The sequence below is a fragment of the Giraffa tippelskirchi genome, chromosome 7, assembly GCF_054371585.1.
Source record: "Giraffa tippelskirchi isolate mGirTip1 chromosome 7, T2T-mGirTip1v1.2.pri, whole genome shotgun sequence".
NCBI classification, from domain to species: Eukaryota; Metazoa; Chordata; class Mammalia; order Artiodactyla; family Giraffidae; genus Giraffa; species Giraffa tippelskirchi.
In genome coordinates, this window is record NC_137281.1 from 105,094,829 (window position 1) to 105,114,227 (window position 19,399).

General features: G+C 35.4%; 1 protein-coding gene across 5 annotated transcripts in view; it reads left to right on the forward strand.

Moving 5' to 3' along the window:
• Window positions 1-19,399, forward strand: part of KLHDC1 (kelch domain containing 1) — a 36,542-nt gene that overhangs the window by 12,259 nt on the left and 4,884 nt on the right. For 2 of the 5 annotated variants that reach the window (XM_081511259.1, XM_081511261.1), the window contains exons 5-13: window positions 1,664-1,742; window positions 2,078-2,125; window positions 3,412-3,495; window positions 7,866-7,949; window positions 8,424-8,482; window positions 11,315-11,427; window positions 12,926-12,998; window positions 17,007-17,091; window positions 18,931-18,983. In XM_081511259.1, the coding sequence (XP_081367385.1) occupies window positions 1,664-1,742; window positions 2,078-2,125; window positions 3,412-3,495; window positions 7,866-7,949; window positions 8,424-8,482; window positions 11,315-11,427; window positions 12,926-12,998; window positions 17,007-17,091; window positions 18,931-18,983 (678 nt within the window). Of the gene's footprint in view, window positions 1-1,663; window positions 1,743-2,077; window positions 2,126-3,411; window positions 3,496-7,865; window positions 7,950-8,423; window positions 8,483-11,314; window positions 11,428-12,925; window positions 12,999-14,264; window positions 14,460-17,006; window positions 17,092-18,930; window positions 18,984-19,399 lie in introns of all 5 variants that reach the window. The other 3 variants (XM_081511260.1, XM_081511262.1, XR_014059876.1) reach the window with 2 other exon arrangements.

The window sequence follows — 19,399 nt, forward strand, 5'->3', positions numbered from 1 at the left end:
GTTTATTTTGCTAGGGCTGATGTAATAGAGTTCTATAAACTGAAGGATTTAAACAACAGAAATGTACTTCCCTGGTTGTCAGTGGTTAAGACTCTGTACTTCCACTGCAAGGGGCACAGGTGTGCATCCTGGTCAGGGAACTTAGGATCCTGCATGCCATGGGGTGTGTCAAAAAATGTATTGTCTCATAGTTTTGGAAGCTAGAAGTCTGAGATCAAACTGTCAGCAAGGTTGGTTCATTCTCTGGGTTTTCAGGAAGAATCTACTTCATGCCTCTCCCCAGCTTCTGGTGACTTGTTGGTAATCTTTGGTGTGTAGAAGCATCACTCAGATCTCTGGCTTCATGTCACGTAGCATTCTCTCCGTACTTGCTTGTCTTCCTCCAAATTTCCCCCTTTTGTAAGAATACCAGTTGTATTGAATTAGTGCCTACCCTAATCACTTCATCTTAACTTGATTGTCTCTATAATAACGGTCCCCATGTCTCTGCCAAAATTACCCCATTCTTCTTGAACTTTGTCCACCTTTTACGAACTGGTCTGTTACTATTTCTGTTAGAATTATTTTAAAGGCCAGGTCAGCTAATTCCAATATCTGGGCCACCTTGAAGTCAGCTTGTGTTGACTCTTTCCTCTCTTGATCGTGGGTCACTTTTTTTTGCCTTTTCATATGCCTTGTAATTTCACATCATATGACAGACATTCTGTTTGAAAGAACAGTAAAGGTTGTAGTAAACATTGCATCTCTCCAGAAAAGGACATGCCCTTTCTTTCTTTTTCAGGCTGCTGGAGTGGACTTTAAGTCAGTCTAACCTGCAGTTGGCCTGTGCTTAGGCTTTGTTGCAGCTTTAGTTTCATTCAGTTTTAGCACTGGCTTCAAATGTTCTGATGCAGGATCAAGACTTTTCTTTGCTAGGGCCCCACATTTTGAGCACTGGAGATTGTGTAGAGATTTTGAGCTGGGATTCACAGCCATGTACCTACTTCTCAGAACTGTGAGAGATCCCTCTTTGTTTCATAGCCTAATTGGTAGGTATGTAGGTTGCTAGGGAGTTCTCTTTGCTCCCCAATCCCACTTTATACTTTCTGTACCTTGAGTGATCTCTTCAAGCATTGCATGTCCTCCCTGGCCTTTAGCAGGCAGCACTCGGAGGTGTTTCCTTCAGATTTCCTGTCCTGATCCCAAACTTTAGAGTTGATAGCTCAGATTGCCTCAAAAAGAGCTGCTTCACTCTCTGCTGCTTCATGCTCTTGGTGACTAAGTCCTCTCTGAAGATTATGTGAATACTTTTTTAATAGATTCAAACTCCTTCGGTGACTGAGTCTTTTAAGGTTCTAATTTGCTGTGCTAGCCTACACGTGACTATTAAAATTTTGGCTGGCTTCTTTTACAAACCTTGTGTGTGCCAGGTTCTTCCTCCTCCTGCCGTTCCATCAGGGATGAAAGCAACAATGGGTTTCTCTCTCCTACTGCAGGCTCATCACTTTCTGGAATTAGTTCACGTAGGTCTCTTTGTTCCCATAGCACTTTGATTTTTTTTTTTAACTATGGTTTTGTAGTTTATATGGCTTGTTTAGGTTGTGAGAGAAATGATGTCTTTCAACTTTCTGTGAACAAGCTGAAAGCAGAACTCCCAAAGTGTGTCCTTTGTTTTGTTTTTCAGATTAATATATTTTGGTGGCTATGGGTGTAGGAGACATAATGAACTCCAAGATTGTTTTGATGTTCATGATGCATCTTGGGTAAGAGAGTAATCACTGTTTATATTTTTCTCTAATTTAGTGTCGCCTTAAAAGTTTTTAGAAATAATGAGCCCAGTCCTTCTCATTTTAATTTGCTATAATTGATACTATGAAAAAAAAGTGTCTTTTCTCTCTTTTGAATTTGGGTTCAGTTGCAAGAGATTCTCTCACCTAATGGTATCAGCCTTCATTGCTACTGGCAGAGTAATTTCTTTTCTGATGTCATAAATCACTTAAAGATGCTTCTATTAGACAAGTAGTGGCTTTAGCACAACTTGAAAAACTTTGTTCATAGGTAACCACAGTGGCCGTTGCTGACATACACCTCCTTTTAGGTACGTCCACCAGAACTATTCATAGCTCAGACTGGCTTCTGTATGACAGTGAGTAAGTTGGTAGTGATACTGCTTTTTTCTACTTATTCTTACTGGCTAGAGAATAAACTATTATATTAATGAAAGAAGTCATGACTTAGAAAAATGAAATCTTTTAAAAGATAACTTTAAAAGCCATTGCTCTCACCACCAAGATACACAGTAACCTCACTTTTACCTTCTACTAGTGTATTTTATTATTATATATTATTAATTTAAAGATATATGTACATTTCGTGTATATCTCTTTGTGGGTATTTAAAATATCTCCATAGGCTTTACTTAGACTATGTGTGAAATTAATATATGTTAATAAAATTGAATGGTTTTTAAGTGATAAAAGTGGTTTACATGGTTTTTGAGTTTTTAAAATGAAGTATCTTTTAAGTTTTGCTACTTACAGTATTACTGATAATTTTTAGTAATATAACTTCCTACTAATTATGTGTAATTATTTTTACTCATCAAGGAAAGCTCTCATTTTTTTCTCAACTAGTTTAGTTAGGCTAATGATCATGTCCTGAAGTTTATGGTGTACAGGTAGATTTTTTCACTTAGATTCTGAACTAGGTAAATTATTTAGTTTATTTGACTTGTTTGACAAGTCCTGATGAAAATGAATAATATAGTCCTGACGTATAACACACAAAACTGCTGCAAAGGTAAGATAGAGTAGTGGTAGAGGATTTCAACAATGCAGAAGATACTAAATACAGTCTAACTGCTGCAAAGTTAAGATAGAGTAGTGGTAGAGGATTTCAACAATGCAGAAGATACTAAATACAGTCCAACTGCTAAATCTTTGCCTTGCCAAGTCTTCCTAGAAGACAAAGGAGAGTGAGCATACATTTAATGTATGTGAATAAGCTGCTTAGTTAAGTGATTAGAATTCTTTTACAAAAAGAACCATTGTTCCCTAAAGTTTCTAACAGCAAAGATTAGAAATTTGGCACATGTACTTTAGGAAAACAGATTTTCAAATCTAAATATCATTCTATCCTCTGCAATTTTCAAAGAGATAATCCTTTGAGAGGATTGGAGGATTGTCAACAAGTACAGTTATGAGTCATGCAAGCAATGCTGTGAGAAGAACAGTTGCTAGGTGATGTTGCTCTAGCCTAGGGATCACACTTTGTGAGCCACTGGTGTATGCGTTAAGTTTATAACTATGGTCACACTTGATTCTATTGCTGTAAAAATGTCTATTATTTCACCAGTAAATATGCAGTGAAACTATCATACTAATCTAAAAATCATTAAAAACTTTTAAAATATTTTAAAAATTTATGTTTTAGGAAGAGCAGATATTCTGGGGATGGCATAATGATGTTCACATATTTGACACAAAGACACAGAGTTGGCTTCAACCCGAAATTAAAGTAAGTATTGTGAAAAGTTACCTTTATATTTTGTATTCATTAATACTTTTCAAGTGAATTTCTTTTACTAAGTTATTGGCTGTTAGTAATTGAGTTTTTAATCATGTACAAAGGGGCTCTCTTGAGTGCAGTCACTATTATTGTTTTTTTATCACATATTTTTCTCCAGGTTAAGGTTTCCTAGAAAAATCTAGAGAGGTGCCATCATCATTCTTTACCCACAAGTGTAATGCCCTGATTTAATGAAGGCTCTTTTTAAAAGTCCTTTTGTAACAAAGTTCATGGTTTTGAAAAGCCCATGTTTCATAAACTCATGAAATCTTAATACTCTTTCATGTGCTAGTGAGCAAACACAAATTCACATTAGTTTAAGCCATAAAGAATTCTTGCATAGGTGGGAGGTATATTTTGAAGTGGCTCACATGGTGGACAAGCTACAGGGACCAGGGCCTTAGGAACGGGAGCAAGTTACCCAACCTCATCACAATATTTCCATCTTTCTATTGGCTTCTCCCTGCTTCTCTGTGTGCTAGCTTATTCTGTCTGCTGCAGACTGGCCAGCTCATTTAGGAGGGAATATGGCCGTGCCTATACCAGCAGTTCTTTCTGTTGGTGCTGTATTTTCTCAATGTCTGTATCTTCATCCTAGAAAAAGGACTCTGGCTCTACTTAGGCTTGTTCCTCCTCTATGTCAATCCCCGTTGCCAAGGGTATGATTGGCCAGGCCTGAGTCTGAGACCTATCCCTAGAGGAGCAAGTTATTGTGATTGGTCAGATCATTGGAACTGTGCAGAATAAAATACTGAACAAAATTTTTGTTCAAATTTTTGAACAAAACCAAAAATTTGGTTCAAATTCTATTCTCTGCCATTTTAAAAGAGAGGAGAGAGGATTTGAGAGGATTGGAGGATTGTCAACAAGTACAGTTATGAGTCATGCAAGCAATGCTGTGAGAACAGTTGCTAGGTGATGCTGCTCTAGCCTAGGGAAAACCAAATTTTTGTCCACTAACATGCATGTGGGCTTCCCTGTTGGCTCAGCAGTAAAGAATCCACTGACAAAGCAGGAGATACAGGTTTGATCTCTGGTTTGGGAAGATTCCCTGTAGAAAGAAATGGAAACCCACTCCAGTATTCTTGCCTGGAAAATTCCATGGACAAAGGAGCCTGGTGGGCTCCAGTCCCTGGGGTTGCAAAAGAGTTGGACACAACTTAATGAGTAAGCCGTAACACGCATGTATGCCTAAAATTTCTTGCAGTTCAGCTTCTGTAAATGGAAGTGAGGGAAGTCCTATGCAAAATAAAAAGTGTTACAAGGCTTGACCCATCTCAGCATCCTCTTTTTCCTAGCAGTGGCTTTCACATTTCCAGTGTTCTTCTGTTCTATTCTAATTTTGGAACTGATCAACTATCAGTCAATCATATTTGTTGATTGAAGTTTCCTGCAGTCAGTGTTTGAATGTTAAGATTTATGTGTTAATGAAATAAAAGCATCTTATCTCTCTTAAAATAATTTCACATCAGTTAGCAGGTAGAGAGAAATTTTATTGACACTGGATCTACTAAAAGTCATCCTAAATCTCTTTCAGGCCTCTTAACCCTCTGCTTCCTTAGAGAATAAGCAAGAATCTGGAGCTACTGCACACATAGTTTTAGAATGTGCTGCTTGGGATCACATATATAAGGTAGCTTATAAGGAGTTCTTCAGGACTTCAGGTCTTTCCGTGACTGTCTCTCCTTACCGTAGTTCGTATCCCTCCCATCCTTCTGTGCCAACAGCCTAACAGGCACGGGACACTTTTAGTTACTGTTAAACAATATTTTCACTGTGATCTCTCTGATCATTTCTTCAAATAGTTCTTCAGTTCAATTCAGTTCAGTCGCTCAGTTATGTCTGACTCTTTTTGACCCCATGGACTGCACCGCGCCAGACTTCTTCCCTGTCCATCACCAACTCCCGGAGCTTGCTGAACTCATGTCCATTAAGTTGGTGATGCCATCCAATCATCTCATCCTCTGTTGTCCCCTTCTCCTCCTGCCTTCAATCCTTCCCAGCATCAGAGTCTTTTCCAATGAATCTGTTCTTTGCATCAGGTGGCCAAAGTATTAGAGTTTCAGCTTCAGCATCAGTCCTTCCTATGAATATTCAGGACTGATTTCCTTTATGGACTGGTTGGATCTCCTTGCAGTCCAAGAGACGCTGAACAGTCTTCTCCAACAAATGTACTCCAACAAAGAACTCTTACATTGTTTATATTCTATCTGAAAGTTTTTCTGATGTGGTTGCAGCTAGAATCTGTTTTCTTTATTTTCTAGAGACTTCCTTAAATTAATTAATCGTTCCTAAATATTTGCATCAAAGTGCAAGGTAACTTGATATAGTGTAACAGTTACTTGTTTTGAAGTTGAAGAAACTGGATTTGCGTTCTAATTGTGTCATGAAAGAGCTGTGTACTTTTAGATAAGCCATAGAGTGTGACATAGGCTTCCCAGGTGACCCTAGTGGTAAAGAACCCACCTGCCAATGGAGGAGATGCATTGGTTTTTAGTACTTAAAGAATCTGCCTGCAATGCCAGAGACCCGGGTTTGATCCGTAGGTCAGGAAGATCCCCTGGAGGACGGCATGGCTACACACTCCAGTATTCTTGCCTGGAGAATTCCATGGACAGAGGAGCCTGGTGGGCTACAGCCCATAGGGTCACAAAGAGTCAGACATGACTGAAGTGACTTAGCATACACACATAGTGTGTCATCCATAAAGTGGAAGGTTGAAAGAGTTTTCCTACACGGGATTCTTAACCCTATGAGAACAGAATTGCTTTATTTTGAGTATTTCTAACAACTTAATAAGCACTGTGCATCGTTTACACAGTCACATAGGCTAATGCAAATGCCATTACTTTGTTTTTGTTTGGACTGATATGAACCCAGTTTATTCGGAAGCTTTGATTGGCTATTAAATGTATTTCATAAATAAAAAAGGAGAAAGTCAACATTTATTTCATAATGAACATGTATGTAATAGAGAATTTTTCTAAAATTTCACATCAGAGACTGGATACTAAAACTTGTTTTGCTTGAAGAGTTGGGAACCGCAACACAAATGGTTCCCTCTCATTTATTTAAAAGTCTTATATAGGTAATGGGGCTTCCCTGGTGGCTCAGATGGTAAAGAATCTGCCTGCAATGCAGGAGACCCGGGTTCAATCTCTGGGTCGGGAAGATCCCCTAGAGAAGGACATGGCAACCCACTCCAGTATTCTTGCCTTGGAGAATCCCATGGACTTTGGAGCCTGGTGAGCTATAGTCGATGTGGTCTCAGAGTCAGACATAACTGAGCAACTAACACACACACATATAGGTAATACCAGAATTATTTCTTACCATGTTGACCTTATAGTTATTCAAGTAAACCTGAAAAGTGTAGAAAGTTATGATCTTTGATGCAGAGATTAAATTTTGTATGCCTACATTCGGTAGCCAACAAGCTGAAAATACTGGGTTCCTTCAGAATTTGGAATGAAAAATACAAACAGAAAAGTACTCATCGTGAACACATGGAAATTATGCAGGAAATTATTTATTCATATTTTATTCATTCATCTACTCATTATACTTTTTTCCCACCAATCTAAAACTTCTCTGAAGAAAAGATCTGCTATATTTATTCAAAGTAAAGGATAAAGTAAAGGTGTATTATCAGTTAATGTCAAGAGTTTTAGTAAAAGATAAAACACTGGCTTAAGCCAAGAGTGAAGTTCTTATTGTGGAATTTGAAGCACCAAGAGTCTTCAGTGTTAGATTTAATTGTTTCATTAGAGTCTCCGAGATTACCACTCTGTGTACTGCTCATTCATATTGTTAACTCTGTGTATGTGTGTGTGAGAGAGAGATAAAAGAGAGGAAAGAAGGGGTGGGGTGTGTCAGAGAGACAAAGAGAATGTCTTTAAATTTAATATTTAAATCTTTGCATTTTGAGCTAAAATTAATGTGAAATCTCATGCTGCCAAATAGTGTCAGGTATTTAAGAAAAAACATTAAAAAAAATAAAGATCTGAGTGAATTGATTCCTTAAGAATAGTATTTGTCTGTAATTGCTTACTACCTTCAACAGACTTTTGCATTAGGGTTTTTAATTAAGTTACATACATAATTGTAACTTAGCAGCAAGTATTTTGCATACTGAGCATAGGAATGTAACTCACAGATGTTTTTTTTTTTTTTTTTTTTTTTTTATAAATTTATTTATTTTACTTGGGGGCTAATTACTTTACAATATTGTAATAGTTTTTGCCATACATTGACAAGAATCAGCCATGGGTTTACATGTTTTAAGCCTTTGTGCTCTGTTTTCTGATCTCTGCTTGCAGGGTGGCATTCCACCACAGCCACGAGCGGCGCACACATGTGCAGTTCTTGGAAATAAGGGCTATATCTTTGGCGGACGTGTTTTGGTTAGTGTTTTTTATGGAAATGGTCTTTTTTTGTTTGATGTTTCCTATAAAAATTTATCCTTTGATTTTTGTGGAATAGCTGAACATTCAGATAGTCTGGAGATTAAAATACCATTCAATAATAACTTTTAAAAATCTCCTATTACTTGAAAAGAGCATATCTGAGTAATCACAGATGATTATAAATCATATCTTAATGGGGAGAATCCTTCACTTCAGTGATTTATCAGAAAAACTTTACTTATTATCTAAATCTTGTTAGTTGATACTCATTTTTTCCATTCTCCCTTGACACATTAATTTGGTAGCTCTATGCTAATTTTATTAATGTTTAGCATTGTTTCCCAATATGTAAACTTCTGATGTTAAGTAAAATAGAGTTCATCTATTTTTAATATGACTTTATTTTAAAGCCAAAATTTAAGTCCATGAAATATGTAAAACACTGACCAATTTCATACATTTTTATTTTAGCAAACTAGGATGAATGATTTACACTATCTAAACTTAGATACCTGGACCTGGTCTGGAAAGTAAGTTCGAAATTCTAAGTATTGTTTTAACCTATAGGTATTTTTGTGTTTGTGTGTGTCTGCACATGCATGCTGTAATCCAAATTTGGGTCTGGAAAACTGACAGATGTTTTCTTCCCCTTCAGATTGTTTGCCTAAGCAAGAAATATATACATATAAATACAGAGTTTGTTCTTTAATCAGGCTACCTAAAACATGAGAACACTAACAGTTAAAAATTGATTATTTGAAAGTACTGGGTTTTTTTGAAATTACTGTTTTTATATTACAAATTCTTAAGGGTCTTGAAGAAATAATGAAGTTTTAATGGAGTCGGATAATAGATAATCAAGTGAGTCAAAATCAGATTTTATTGCTCCTAATATATATTTAGAAATAGAATAATATATTTAGTATCAATTCAGCTGTTCATGTAATGAGATAGAATCAGAGCCATACATTATGCCAAAGTACAAATACTATTAAAAAATGAAACCACTGAAGTACTAGAAGGAAATATAACAATTTATCTTCAAAATCTTGGAGTGGAAAAAGCTTTTCTAAGGATGATATAAACCCAAAATTCATAAATGAAAAGACTAGTTGATAAGACCACTTAAGAATTAAATATTTCTGTGTAGAAATTAAATATTTCTATGTAGAAATATATACCATAAAAAGTTAAGAGGCAAGTTGGAAATGCGAGCAAAAAGCAAACTAGAAGTAATATTTACAGTAATTCTAACAGAAAGGGTTATGATTCACAAGAACTCAGAAAATCAGTAAGAAAAAGACAATCCAGTAAAAGTGAACAAGGAACAGGAATGAGCAACTCATAGAAGAAATACAAATATTTATACATTATTTTTTTAAATGTTCAACTTCATAAATTATTAAAGAAATTGAAATAAAAATAATAATTTTCACTTACCAGGAAGAATAATTACAAATGACCAGTGTATCCTAGGTTGTAACAACACAATTAGTGGGTGTTTAAATTGGTACAATTTTCTGGAAGGTGGTCTGGCAATGTGTTTAAAATATGGAATTTCTACTTTGATGCAAAATTCCTCCCAAGACAAAAATTGGACAAGTGTATATATATGTGCACACATATGTATATGTGTGTGCATACACAACAAAGATATTTATGGCAACATTATTTATAAAAGCAAAAACATGACATCAATTCTCGTGCCCATAAGTGGGGGCTGTTAAATTATGGTACATTTGCCCAGTGAACTGCCATGCTTCCATTACCAAAGGAAACTATGCTTCATGGAAATATTCTGCAACATATTAATTCAATGAAAAAAATTTACAGAACAGAATATGTGATCCTATTTGTATCTTTTTAATAAATATGTTTAAATGTGCATAAAAGTCAGGAAAGATATATAACAAATTGTGATTTCTTATTGCTGGAGAACAGGATTACAGAACTCTCCTTTATAAAAAATAATTTTGTGGTTGAACATTTTGTAACCCAAATATTTTTTAATAGTTACAAAAACAGTAAAAATATTTCCATTTTGGAAAAAAACAAATTACATCTTCTACCACGGGCCCATGTTATTCTCACCTTCTAAATTAGTTAAACTTTTGCACTTATGGTCTTTTTGTGTGGTTTTTTTTCTTTTTTGGCCTCAATGCATAGCATATGGGTTCTTAGTTCCCTGACCAAGGTTTGAACCTGTGTCCCATGCACCAGGAAGTCCTTGTGCTTATGTTTTTATGTTAAGAATATGACAATATTTGTTTGAAATCTTCAGAGGTTTATCCTGGATCTGGAATGGCTTGCATGCTTTTATTTTGCAGTTAGAGTAGCTAGTGTTTTCAGGAAATTCCATAATAAAAAGACCAAAGTAAAAAACAACAACAAAATCCCATAGTCAGCTGAAAATACAAAATTAGACATGAAACAACAGTCAAAAATGATAGACATGAAAATAGTTACATTGAAAACCTGAAGAAGTTTTTACTGATTTACCAACAGGGAAGCTGAATCTGGCCTCTGTACACAGACCCTGAATTAAATCTCAAAGATAGAGTTTTGGGTGAAGTAAAAAAGAATAGCTCTATCGCTTTGCCAGGCAAAGGGGACCACAGTGGGCTAATGCCCTCAAAACTGTGTGTCCCCACCCAAGGGAGCTTGTGAGGAGTCTTACAGTCCAGCAACAGGGCTGCTGATAAGGATCAGGGTGTGTGCAGGGTCCACATTCCTTCAGTCCAGAGAATGTCTGACGTCAAATGATGACGGGCAAACTGTGACCTTCTCTGCCATGACGAATGTTTCATCGAGTAAGTTAACTTCTTCCATTCGGTGAGGGTTTCAGTGCTACAGAAGAGTTCAAAGATACTATGTATATCCCTTGAGGCGGAACCAGGACCCGCCCCAAGAGTATACTTGGCGTTTCTTCACTGCTCCTCCCTTGTCCCTACACCCCCTCCTCTCCCGGGTTAGCAGCTGTTTGAACCTGCCCTCTGGAACTCAGAGAAGGGGACGCAGAAAGGCTTTTGTGCCTGGAGCCCCACAGGATCCAGCTGGGTTTCGGTAGGAATGATGCTCAGTGTGCATTGTGAATAACTAGGAATTGACTTTTTAAATTTTCAGTCTGTGTTCCATGGCCAAGAGGGATAGACGTTACAAGGGAAGAAATTGTGTACATTTGTCTGAGAATTTAAGAATGTTTAAAAAATATTCTTGTAGGTGGGATTAGTAGAATCAAATTTTTTAAAACTGGGAAGGGCAGTTTTTTCTTTTGAGATCTGAGATGATCAAAAACCTTTTATTTTGACTAACGCAGTCAAAATTTTTTTGACTAGACTTTTCTATTTTTTCCCTCACCACAGGATTCCTATTAATGGAGAAAACCCTAAACATCGGTCATGGCATACTTTAACACCAATAGCTGATGATACGCTTTTCCTGTTTGGTGGACTAAGTGCAGACAATATTCCGTTAAGTAAGCTGAAGTTTGGCCTACAGTTAATATCTTATTCTTTTTACCTGATTGTATTTGATACTATGGTATCTTTCTTTTTCTGATTTTATAGTTTACCTTTATCCCCAACTATGTGGTCACATCAAGAATTAGAAGGCCCCTTTGCTTTTGTACCCTTACCTCTCTTTAAGTTCTCCTGTTTCCTAGGTGTAGGGAAAGGAAGTAGTTGAACCTAGGGGAATGAAAGCCCCTTTCAACTATAGTATTCTGTGATTTTGTGTCCTCCTAATTTTTGACCCAGATGCTTACGCTGTAGTCTAGAATAGGGATTAGAAGAAGAGCTTTTCCCAGAAGGCTCTGAAAAGACAAGGTGGGAATGCCAGTTGCTTTTCTTTTTGTTCCAGAAGTATAAAGAAAGTGCTTAGCTAGAGTTTTTTTAACTCCTGACACTGCTGATTCCAACGACTGTGAGTTTGTATCCCAGTTTTTCTTCAGCAGTAAAAATTGTAGCATAAAGATAGACAAATTACCAAGAATATTCACTTAGTTTGACATATTAAGTGTTTTGTAATTTAACTCAGAGTTTTCTATAGCTAGAGACATTTTCCTTAAGATACTTTATATACCATTAAGACCATTTATATAATTTTATATAGGCTGCAAAAACAATTACTTGTTTTCCAACAAAAATTTTTATTGAGCATCAACTGTGTACCTGACAGTCTGCTGGCCAAGAAACTCCAGATGCTGGTTGGAGGAACAGCCAGTTTTTGTAGATTTTTATATTTGTCTAATTTGTGGGTTTTTTAATTAAAAGAGATTTGGAATCTAATTTAAAAACTAAGATCTATTCATCTTAAATAGATACAGTATTGTGTGTCAATTATATATCAATAATAAAACTGGAAGAAAAAAATTAACATTTACCCACTACACTAGGGTTTATTTAATATATCTTCATGAGCTCTAGTGCTTCAGATCCCTATATCCTGGTTTTTGTCATTGAACTATGGAGAACCAAATGTCCTAACTCCTAGTCCAGTCAGTTTCCTCCCTTAGAGATTCAGCTTAAGATATGGTCATGTGGGTATCAGATGATCCCAAGAAACCACTTGTAGTTTTCTTGGCTGTGACTGTAGCATTGTGGTTAAATGATAATAGCGTTGTGGCTATTTACAAAATGTCCAGATTTTTTTGTTTTAGTGATGCTCACTGAACTATGTATGGGGAAAGTGATGAGAGAGCTAGGATTTAGTTTAGAATAATTCAGCAGCAAGAATAACAAAAAGAGATAAATGGAGCACATGTTGCAAAATCTTAATAGTTGTTGAGTCTGGGTTATGTGAAAGTTCATTGTCATGTTCACTTGACTTTTGTCCACGTTTGAGAATTTTTATGATAAAATATGCACACACACAAAAGATAGTAATATAAGTGTAGCATGATAAATTTGGGGAAAAAAATTAAAATTTTATCCCAAAGACCAGATCTTAATTTCTGAACTGTCATAATATTGCAGGTGATGGTTGGATTCATAATGTCATAACAAATTGTTGGAAACAGCTTACACATTTACCGAAAACAAAACCCAGGTAAGTCCAGAAGTTGGCAAATATTGAAATCGTTAGGAATTTTAAAGTATTAAAATATAGCAGTAAATTTATAGTGTTTGTCATTAAAACCAGAAACCATTTGGAAGGCTATCTTTCAAATAAGCTTGATAGTACCCAAATAATAGATAGTAGAAAGGATATATTCAGTTTCTATCCATATTTGTTTATTTGAAAGTATTACTCTTTTAGCTAACTGCATAATCTTGCCTGATAAATATGAAAAGGCTAAGAAATTGAAAGTATCATATAATGTTAATATTTTTAATAAGTAGATGAAAATGGGGTTGGCTTTATTAGTAGTTATTTGGGTTTTGAAGTGGTTTATAGCAATTTAATGAAGAAGTTGCTTTCATGTTTATCAAGTAGATGACAGATTATTATTTTATTAACTGATATACTAATTAATGTCAATTTCTTGAAAATGTATTAGTTTTTTGTGGTATATTATAAAGTAAAAAATTGTAGAAAAATATACCATTATTAGACTGCAAAGAAAATCACATTCATATTGTAATCCTTATTTTTTCTAATTTGATTGAATGTAATGAAGATATAGTCATAGGAGATTCAAGTAGTTTTATTCCTTTTCGTGTCATGTATTTCAGAAGTTTTTACTATAGATTATTTATATTAATGTGAAGCTAATTAATGATATATTAATGCATAACCTAATGTTATGTATTTCAGAAATTTGAGAAACAACAAGTAACATACTTGAAAAAAAGGCCTGAAAATATATATATACATTGTGTATATCTATATTAATATGCACAATACATTTAGAGCTTATCATAACTTCATATGTGATTATTATATTCTTATGTATAAAAATTCAGTGGAATGTATTAGCAATTCTGGGTCTTTTGAAATATATTGTTTAAAGAGTTTTATATTAAAATCCAGGAGCCCAGTGTTCTAGTCCTTGCTCAGCTAACACTTAGTTTTTTGGCTTGGGAAAGTCACTTTGAAGAAGCTGAGCATCAATTTCTTCATCTGTGAAATGAGGGAGTTGGACTAGATGAGCTCTTAGTTCTCTTCCAGTTGTCTGTGTGAATGCATTACTTACAGACCAAAGTGGTAGTAAGAATATGTTTAATTTTTAATTGCTCCTGTTTAATATTTAATCCTTAATGAGTAATTAGAGCCATACAACTGTTACCAATAAAATACTAGTTAGAACTGAGATATGTAAAGAGATTTCTTTGAATTCAACTGATGTGTCCTGTAAATCATATGCTTTATTAGAATGTTTAGGTGATAAGTTTAGAGCAGCTGTGAGAGGACATAAACTGTCAGTCTATAGAAAAGCATCAGGCTGCAAGCTAGATGTCACCAGAATCAAGGCAGGAAAGGCTTTCCAGTATTCCTTGATGATGAAGTCCAGGCCAGAGTTTCCCTCAGGCAGATAAGACAGAGGCAGATCTATCTTCAGGTTACAAGGTGAGGAGGAGAACAAGGGGGATACAGTTTATTGTAAGGAGAACATAGATAAGTGTATATATACTAATTGTTTTTATGAAAGTAAGAATGTACTTAACATCAAAATGTATTTTGTGCAAACTTTTCCAAGTTATAATTTGAAATGTAAGCTGCCCAATCCTCCTCTTGTAATCCTACAGAAAGGTTTCTCAACTTTGGTATTACTGACGTTTTGGACCAAATTATTCTTTGTTCTTAGGGGTGTCCTGTGCATTTTAGGATATTTAGAAGCATCTCTGGGCTTTACATAATAGATGCCAGTGGTGTTGCGCCCACTCCCCCCTTGCCACACACACCTGGTATTATAACAATCAAATAGCTCCGGATGTTGTCAGATGTCCCCTTGGGGGCAAAATTGACCCTGGTTGAGAACCGCTGCCCTACAGTGTAGCACTCTCTTCACTAGATCTCACTTTAGATAAACTATGCTTGGGTGAATAGCCATCTATATAGTCATATCAGATCATCTATATAGGTGCTTATCAGCAAGGGCCTTTTTTTGTTTCTGTAAAAGATGTCGAATAAAGTGTTGTTATGTAGAGCCTTAGGCATTGTTGGATCCTGTGAGTATTGCCAAGGTTACACATGGCTTTCTCTTCTCAAAATTAAGCTGTTCCTTCCTGTGAGGGCATTTGTTATTCTCTGTCTCCTTTGCTCAGTCCCTCCTCCAAACCCTGTCCCCAATCCTACAACATAATCTGCGTGTCGCTGAAGATCTATACAATTTATATTCTGTCATACAAGTTGGAGAATTGGGCAGAGTATTTCCCAAACAAAATTTCTAATGATTCAGTTCTATTCTGAGTCCCAAGTGCATTAGTCCTTAAATGTGTCATGATTATTTGAGAAAACTATTTTAACAAATTGTGCACAATCCCACTGTTTGCACTTGTGGAAATTAAATAAAAAGAATTAATGTACTAAAAATAGTTATGTGGTAATAAAAGATGTGGTAATACGTAATTTGGGAGGCATCTGTTGCTTCAGCAATTTGGTCTATTAAGGAAAGCAATCAAGTACTCTCAGAAACAAAGCAATGACTCGGTAAAACTTTTCATGTATTTTCTAAAAGTGAGAAATTATGTGTACTGTTTTCTGAGAGTTAGACCCCCAGAAACATTGAATTTTATAAAAATGTAACATTACTTTTGGTAAATAATGTGAAATTGTACATGAATATGAGCTATCAGACCATTTCCAAAATAACATTGGGTGCTCTAGCTCTTTCTGAAATAATTTGTGTATTGAGTAAATTATGTTAATATTTTGTGTTTGCTTTTGTTAGAAGTTTTTGAGCACCTACTGGATGCAGAAAACATTATTAAGCATTTTTAAGGAGAACATAAAGTTAGATTACCCAAATTCCAGTGGTGTGCTGGTAAATAGTTAACAACTGCTCTCCAAGAAAAACAAAACCAAAAAAAGTCCTGATTTGTAGCATTTGCTGATATCCACTGTGGCCAACATATCAATGAACATGGAGTCGACAGGCACAACTGGCTTTACCCATGGTTCCAGCACATCACTGGGGCCATTTTGACCTTAAAGACTTTAGAGTTTTTGTTGGGAGTTAGAAAACAAATTACATCAAACAATTGAAGTAGTATATAGAGCAGTTTGTCTTCAAATGTAAATTAAGATATTATAAAATAAGCACATAAATGTTGAAAGGTGATGAGCAGAGAGGGTAACAGAGCCAGTTTGGGTGGTCTTTGGAATATTTCCTGGGGATTTTGAGCCTTTTTTTGGGCCCTGAGAGAATGACTTCTCATTCTAAGCCTAAGAAACAGGGCGAACCAAAGCCTAGAAAGAGGTATAAGCTTTTCTCTTAGGGGACACAAATGAATGAACTTGGCTGAAGTTGGAGGGAGGGTTCATTTGAGAAAAGAAAGGAATTACAATTTATCAGGAAAAGAAATAGCTGTTGATCATAAATTTTAGGCTAAGAACAATGGCACAGATGCTTCCTAATCAGGCAATATCCATGTTTAAAAACAATAAATATTTGACTATGTTATTTATCGGCTCTGTGTAGCTGGGAGAGATTAGAGACAGAGAAATGAGGAACATGTTATGGTATTCTGTACCCAGGGTGATTAATGTAACAATGTAAAGAGAATGATGAGAATAGCACCATGGCAGATAGCAATAAGAAAACTGTTTATGGAATAGGCTGGTCAGTTCTTTTTAAAATTGTTTTATTTTGTGATAATATCTATGAGATAAAGAGGTTAGAAAAAAGTTGAAGGATACAGTGTGAAAGAGTTATTGGGAGTCATCTCTTTCATTGAAATAATGTGATTTAATGAACCCTAGAACCTAAGTCTCTAATGATTCTAGAGGAATCTTTAAAATCTAACCTCTTTGAGGATATGGCACAGGCTTACGTTCAATCATGCCTCTTTTGAAATAGATTAAATTTTAGAGTGTTCAGTTTAAAATTGATTTATATGTGATGTACAGCTTCTTCCTTGATAGTATTTCACTGTTTATAATTTTCAATCACAGGTTATGGCACACAGCCTGTTTGGGAAAAGAAAATGAGATAATGGTATTTGGTGGGAGCAAAGATGATTTACTTTCCTTGGATACAGTAAGAAATTTTCATATCTAAATATTTTCTCCGAGTAATTGTTTTATTGAAGCTAAATGGCTGTTCAAAAAGATTATTGATATTCCCACATTGAAAAATATGGAAGGGCACAAAATGTTACAACATTGTATGATTAATCTCCAGAATGAGTGACTTTTGTGAAGCTTTTCAAGATATTTGGAGTTGATAAATCAAAATAGGTCTATTAACTTCACATTAGTCAAGTTATTAAGAAGAGCTTTCAAAAGATGACTCTTCCTTTTCTCTTTGACCCTTCCCATAGTCTCGGTATTTATAATTTTATCAAATTAAAATATTTGTAAAATATTTGTAAACATGGAAAGAATACATATAATGTATATGTAAACTACTAAGTATAAGTACTCTTGAGATTTGCTACCTAACTTAATAACTGGAACATTATCAATGCTAGCTTCTCCCTTCATGAGGAAACTACTTTGAAATGTTTAAAGTATATTTTATTTCTATTTTATGTTCACTTTGCCACTGCTTTATCCACCCCTGTTTTACAGTTGAGTTTAGGTAAAGCATTCTACTTTTAAAACCTGTTAAAACTAAAGTCAAAGGAATAAATGGGTGGATTTTGTAGCTTGTGTGGCTCAGCTGGTAAAGAATCTGCCTGCAACGTGGGAGATTTGGGTTCGATCCCTGGGTTGGCAAGATCCCCTGGAGAAGGGAAAGGCTACCCACCTCAGTATTCCGGCCTGGAGAATTCCATGGACTGTGTAGTCCATGGGGTAGGAAAGAGTCGGACATGACTTTCACTTTTCACTTTGGAAAGTATTTTTCTTTCACTCCTAGCACCCTGGGAAATTCAGAGAGATGGGCAGTTTGTACATAATGGACCAGGAGCTCAGGATTGCTTGCTCTGGTTTGCATCAGGCGCTGGGGAATGGCCGGCGCTGGGGAATGACTGACACCGGGAGCTGGCAGGGATGGGCCACTCTTGAGCCAGAGCCCGCCCCCAAGAGCCCCAGCGCCCTCTCACCTCTTCAGGCATTGTTTTCTCAAGAGTTGCTCCTACAGAGTGGCAAGCCCTGAAATAAGGTGGCTTTTCTCCTGGGAATTTGGTTTACTGTAAGGTTCTGGGGTCTCCAAATTAAATGTTAGGTATAGTGAAAGTTTTAGAACTTTCTTTGGCTAAGAACTCATTTCTTTAATAAAAAATTAAAACCACAACTTTACCTTTATTTAAAAAGCAAATTTTGTGGTTTGTCTTCGTTTTCTTGGCACTAGAAATCTCTATTTAGGATACAAATTTAATCATTAATATATGAATTCTGATTGAAATCATGATCACAAATTGTGAAATTCTAAAGACCTATTTGAAAGGATAAGAAAAAATGTTTGTTGACTCCTCCCCATTAACTTTTAGATGAGAGAGTCATTATCCAAAAAGTCATCTGAATCTGTGATTTTCAAATTAGGAATTCCCAGGGAATCTATCACCTGGAAAAGGGAGACAAAATAAAGAGATTTTAAAATGAGTCATTTGGAAGATAAAGTTCTGCTTAAAAGACAAAAAACTTGAAGACCACTCCTATTTGCATTTTGAAACCACTGTTCTAAGAAAAAAACATTTGCAGTTATATAGGCTGTGCTTAGTTAAAAGTTGGGTCACTGAAAAAATGGTAACCACACACCCAAAGTTTGTATAGCTAAGCTAGCAGGTATGTATATATTTGTGTGTGGGTGACTAGAAATTTATTTGCTGCTTTACATAATTTCTTCTACATTTTTAAAATAAAAATATTCAGTTATTAATGTTATTGTTATTTTTATTAAAAGTCTTGATAACTCCTTTTTTATGTTGATTAGGGTCATTGTAATGATTTATTGATCTTTCAAACACAGCCTTATTCATTACTCAGGTAAGAAAATTCATTACTTTAAAATATATATGTTATTAATATATGATAAGTTCTTTCTTCTTCTTTTTGGGAAGTGTTTATAATATTTTTCAAGTAGTTTATCACTTGAATTTAAGTTTACAGCTGCCTAAGAGTATAATCAAATTTGTAATGATGAACCATATGCCAGGGTGATTTTTAAAAATTAAAATATACAGTGTAGTCACATTTTTGTTTCTAAAATTGAATTTAGCTCATGTAGGAGTGTTAAACATAGTGCATTTCCTTGATTCTAGGCTCGACTTTTTCATATTTTAACTTTTCTGAAATCAGAGCGTGTCTAATAGTAGACACATATATGTGCGTCTCATTCAGTATATAGAATTTCTCTTTTAACCCCAAAGTTGTGATTTAGTTAGCAGTGTGGCAAGGGAGAA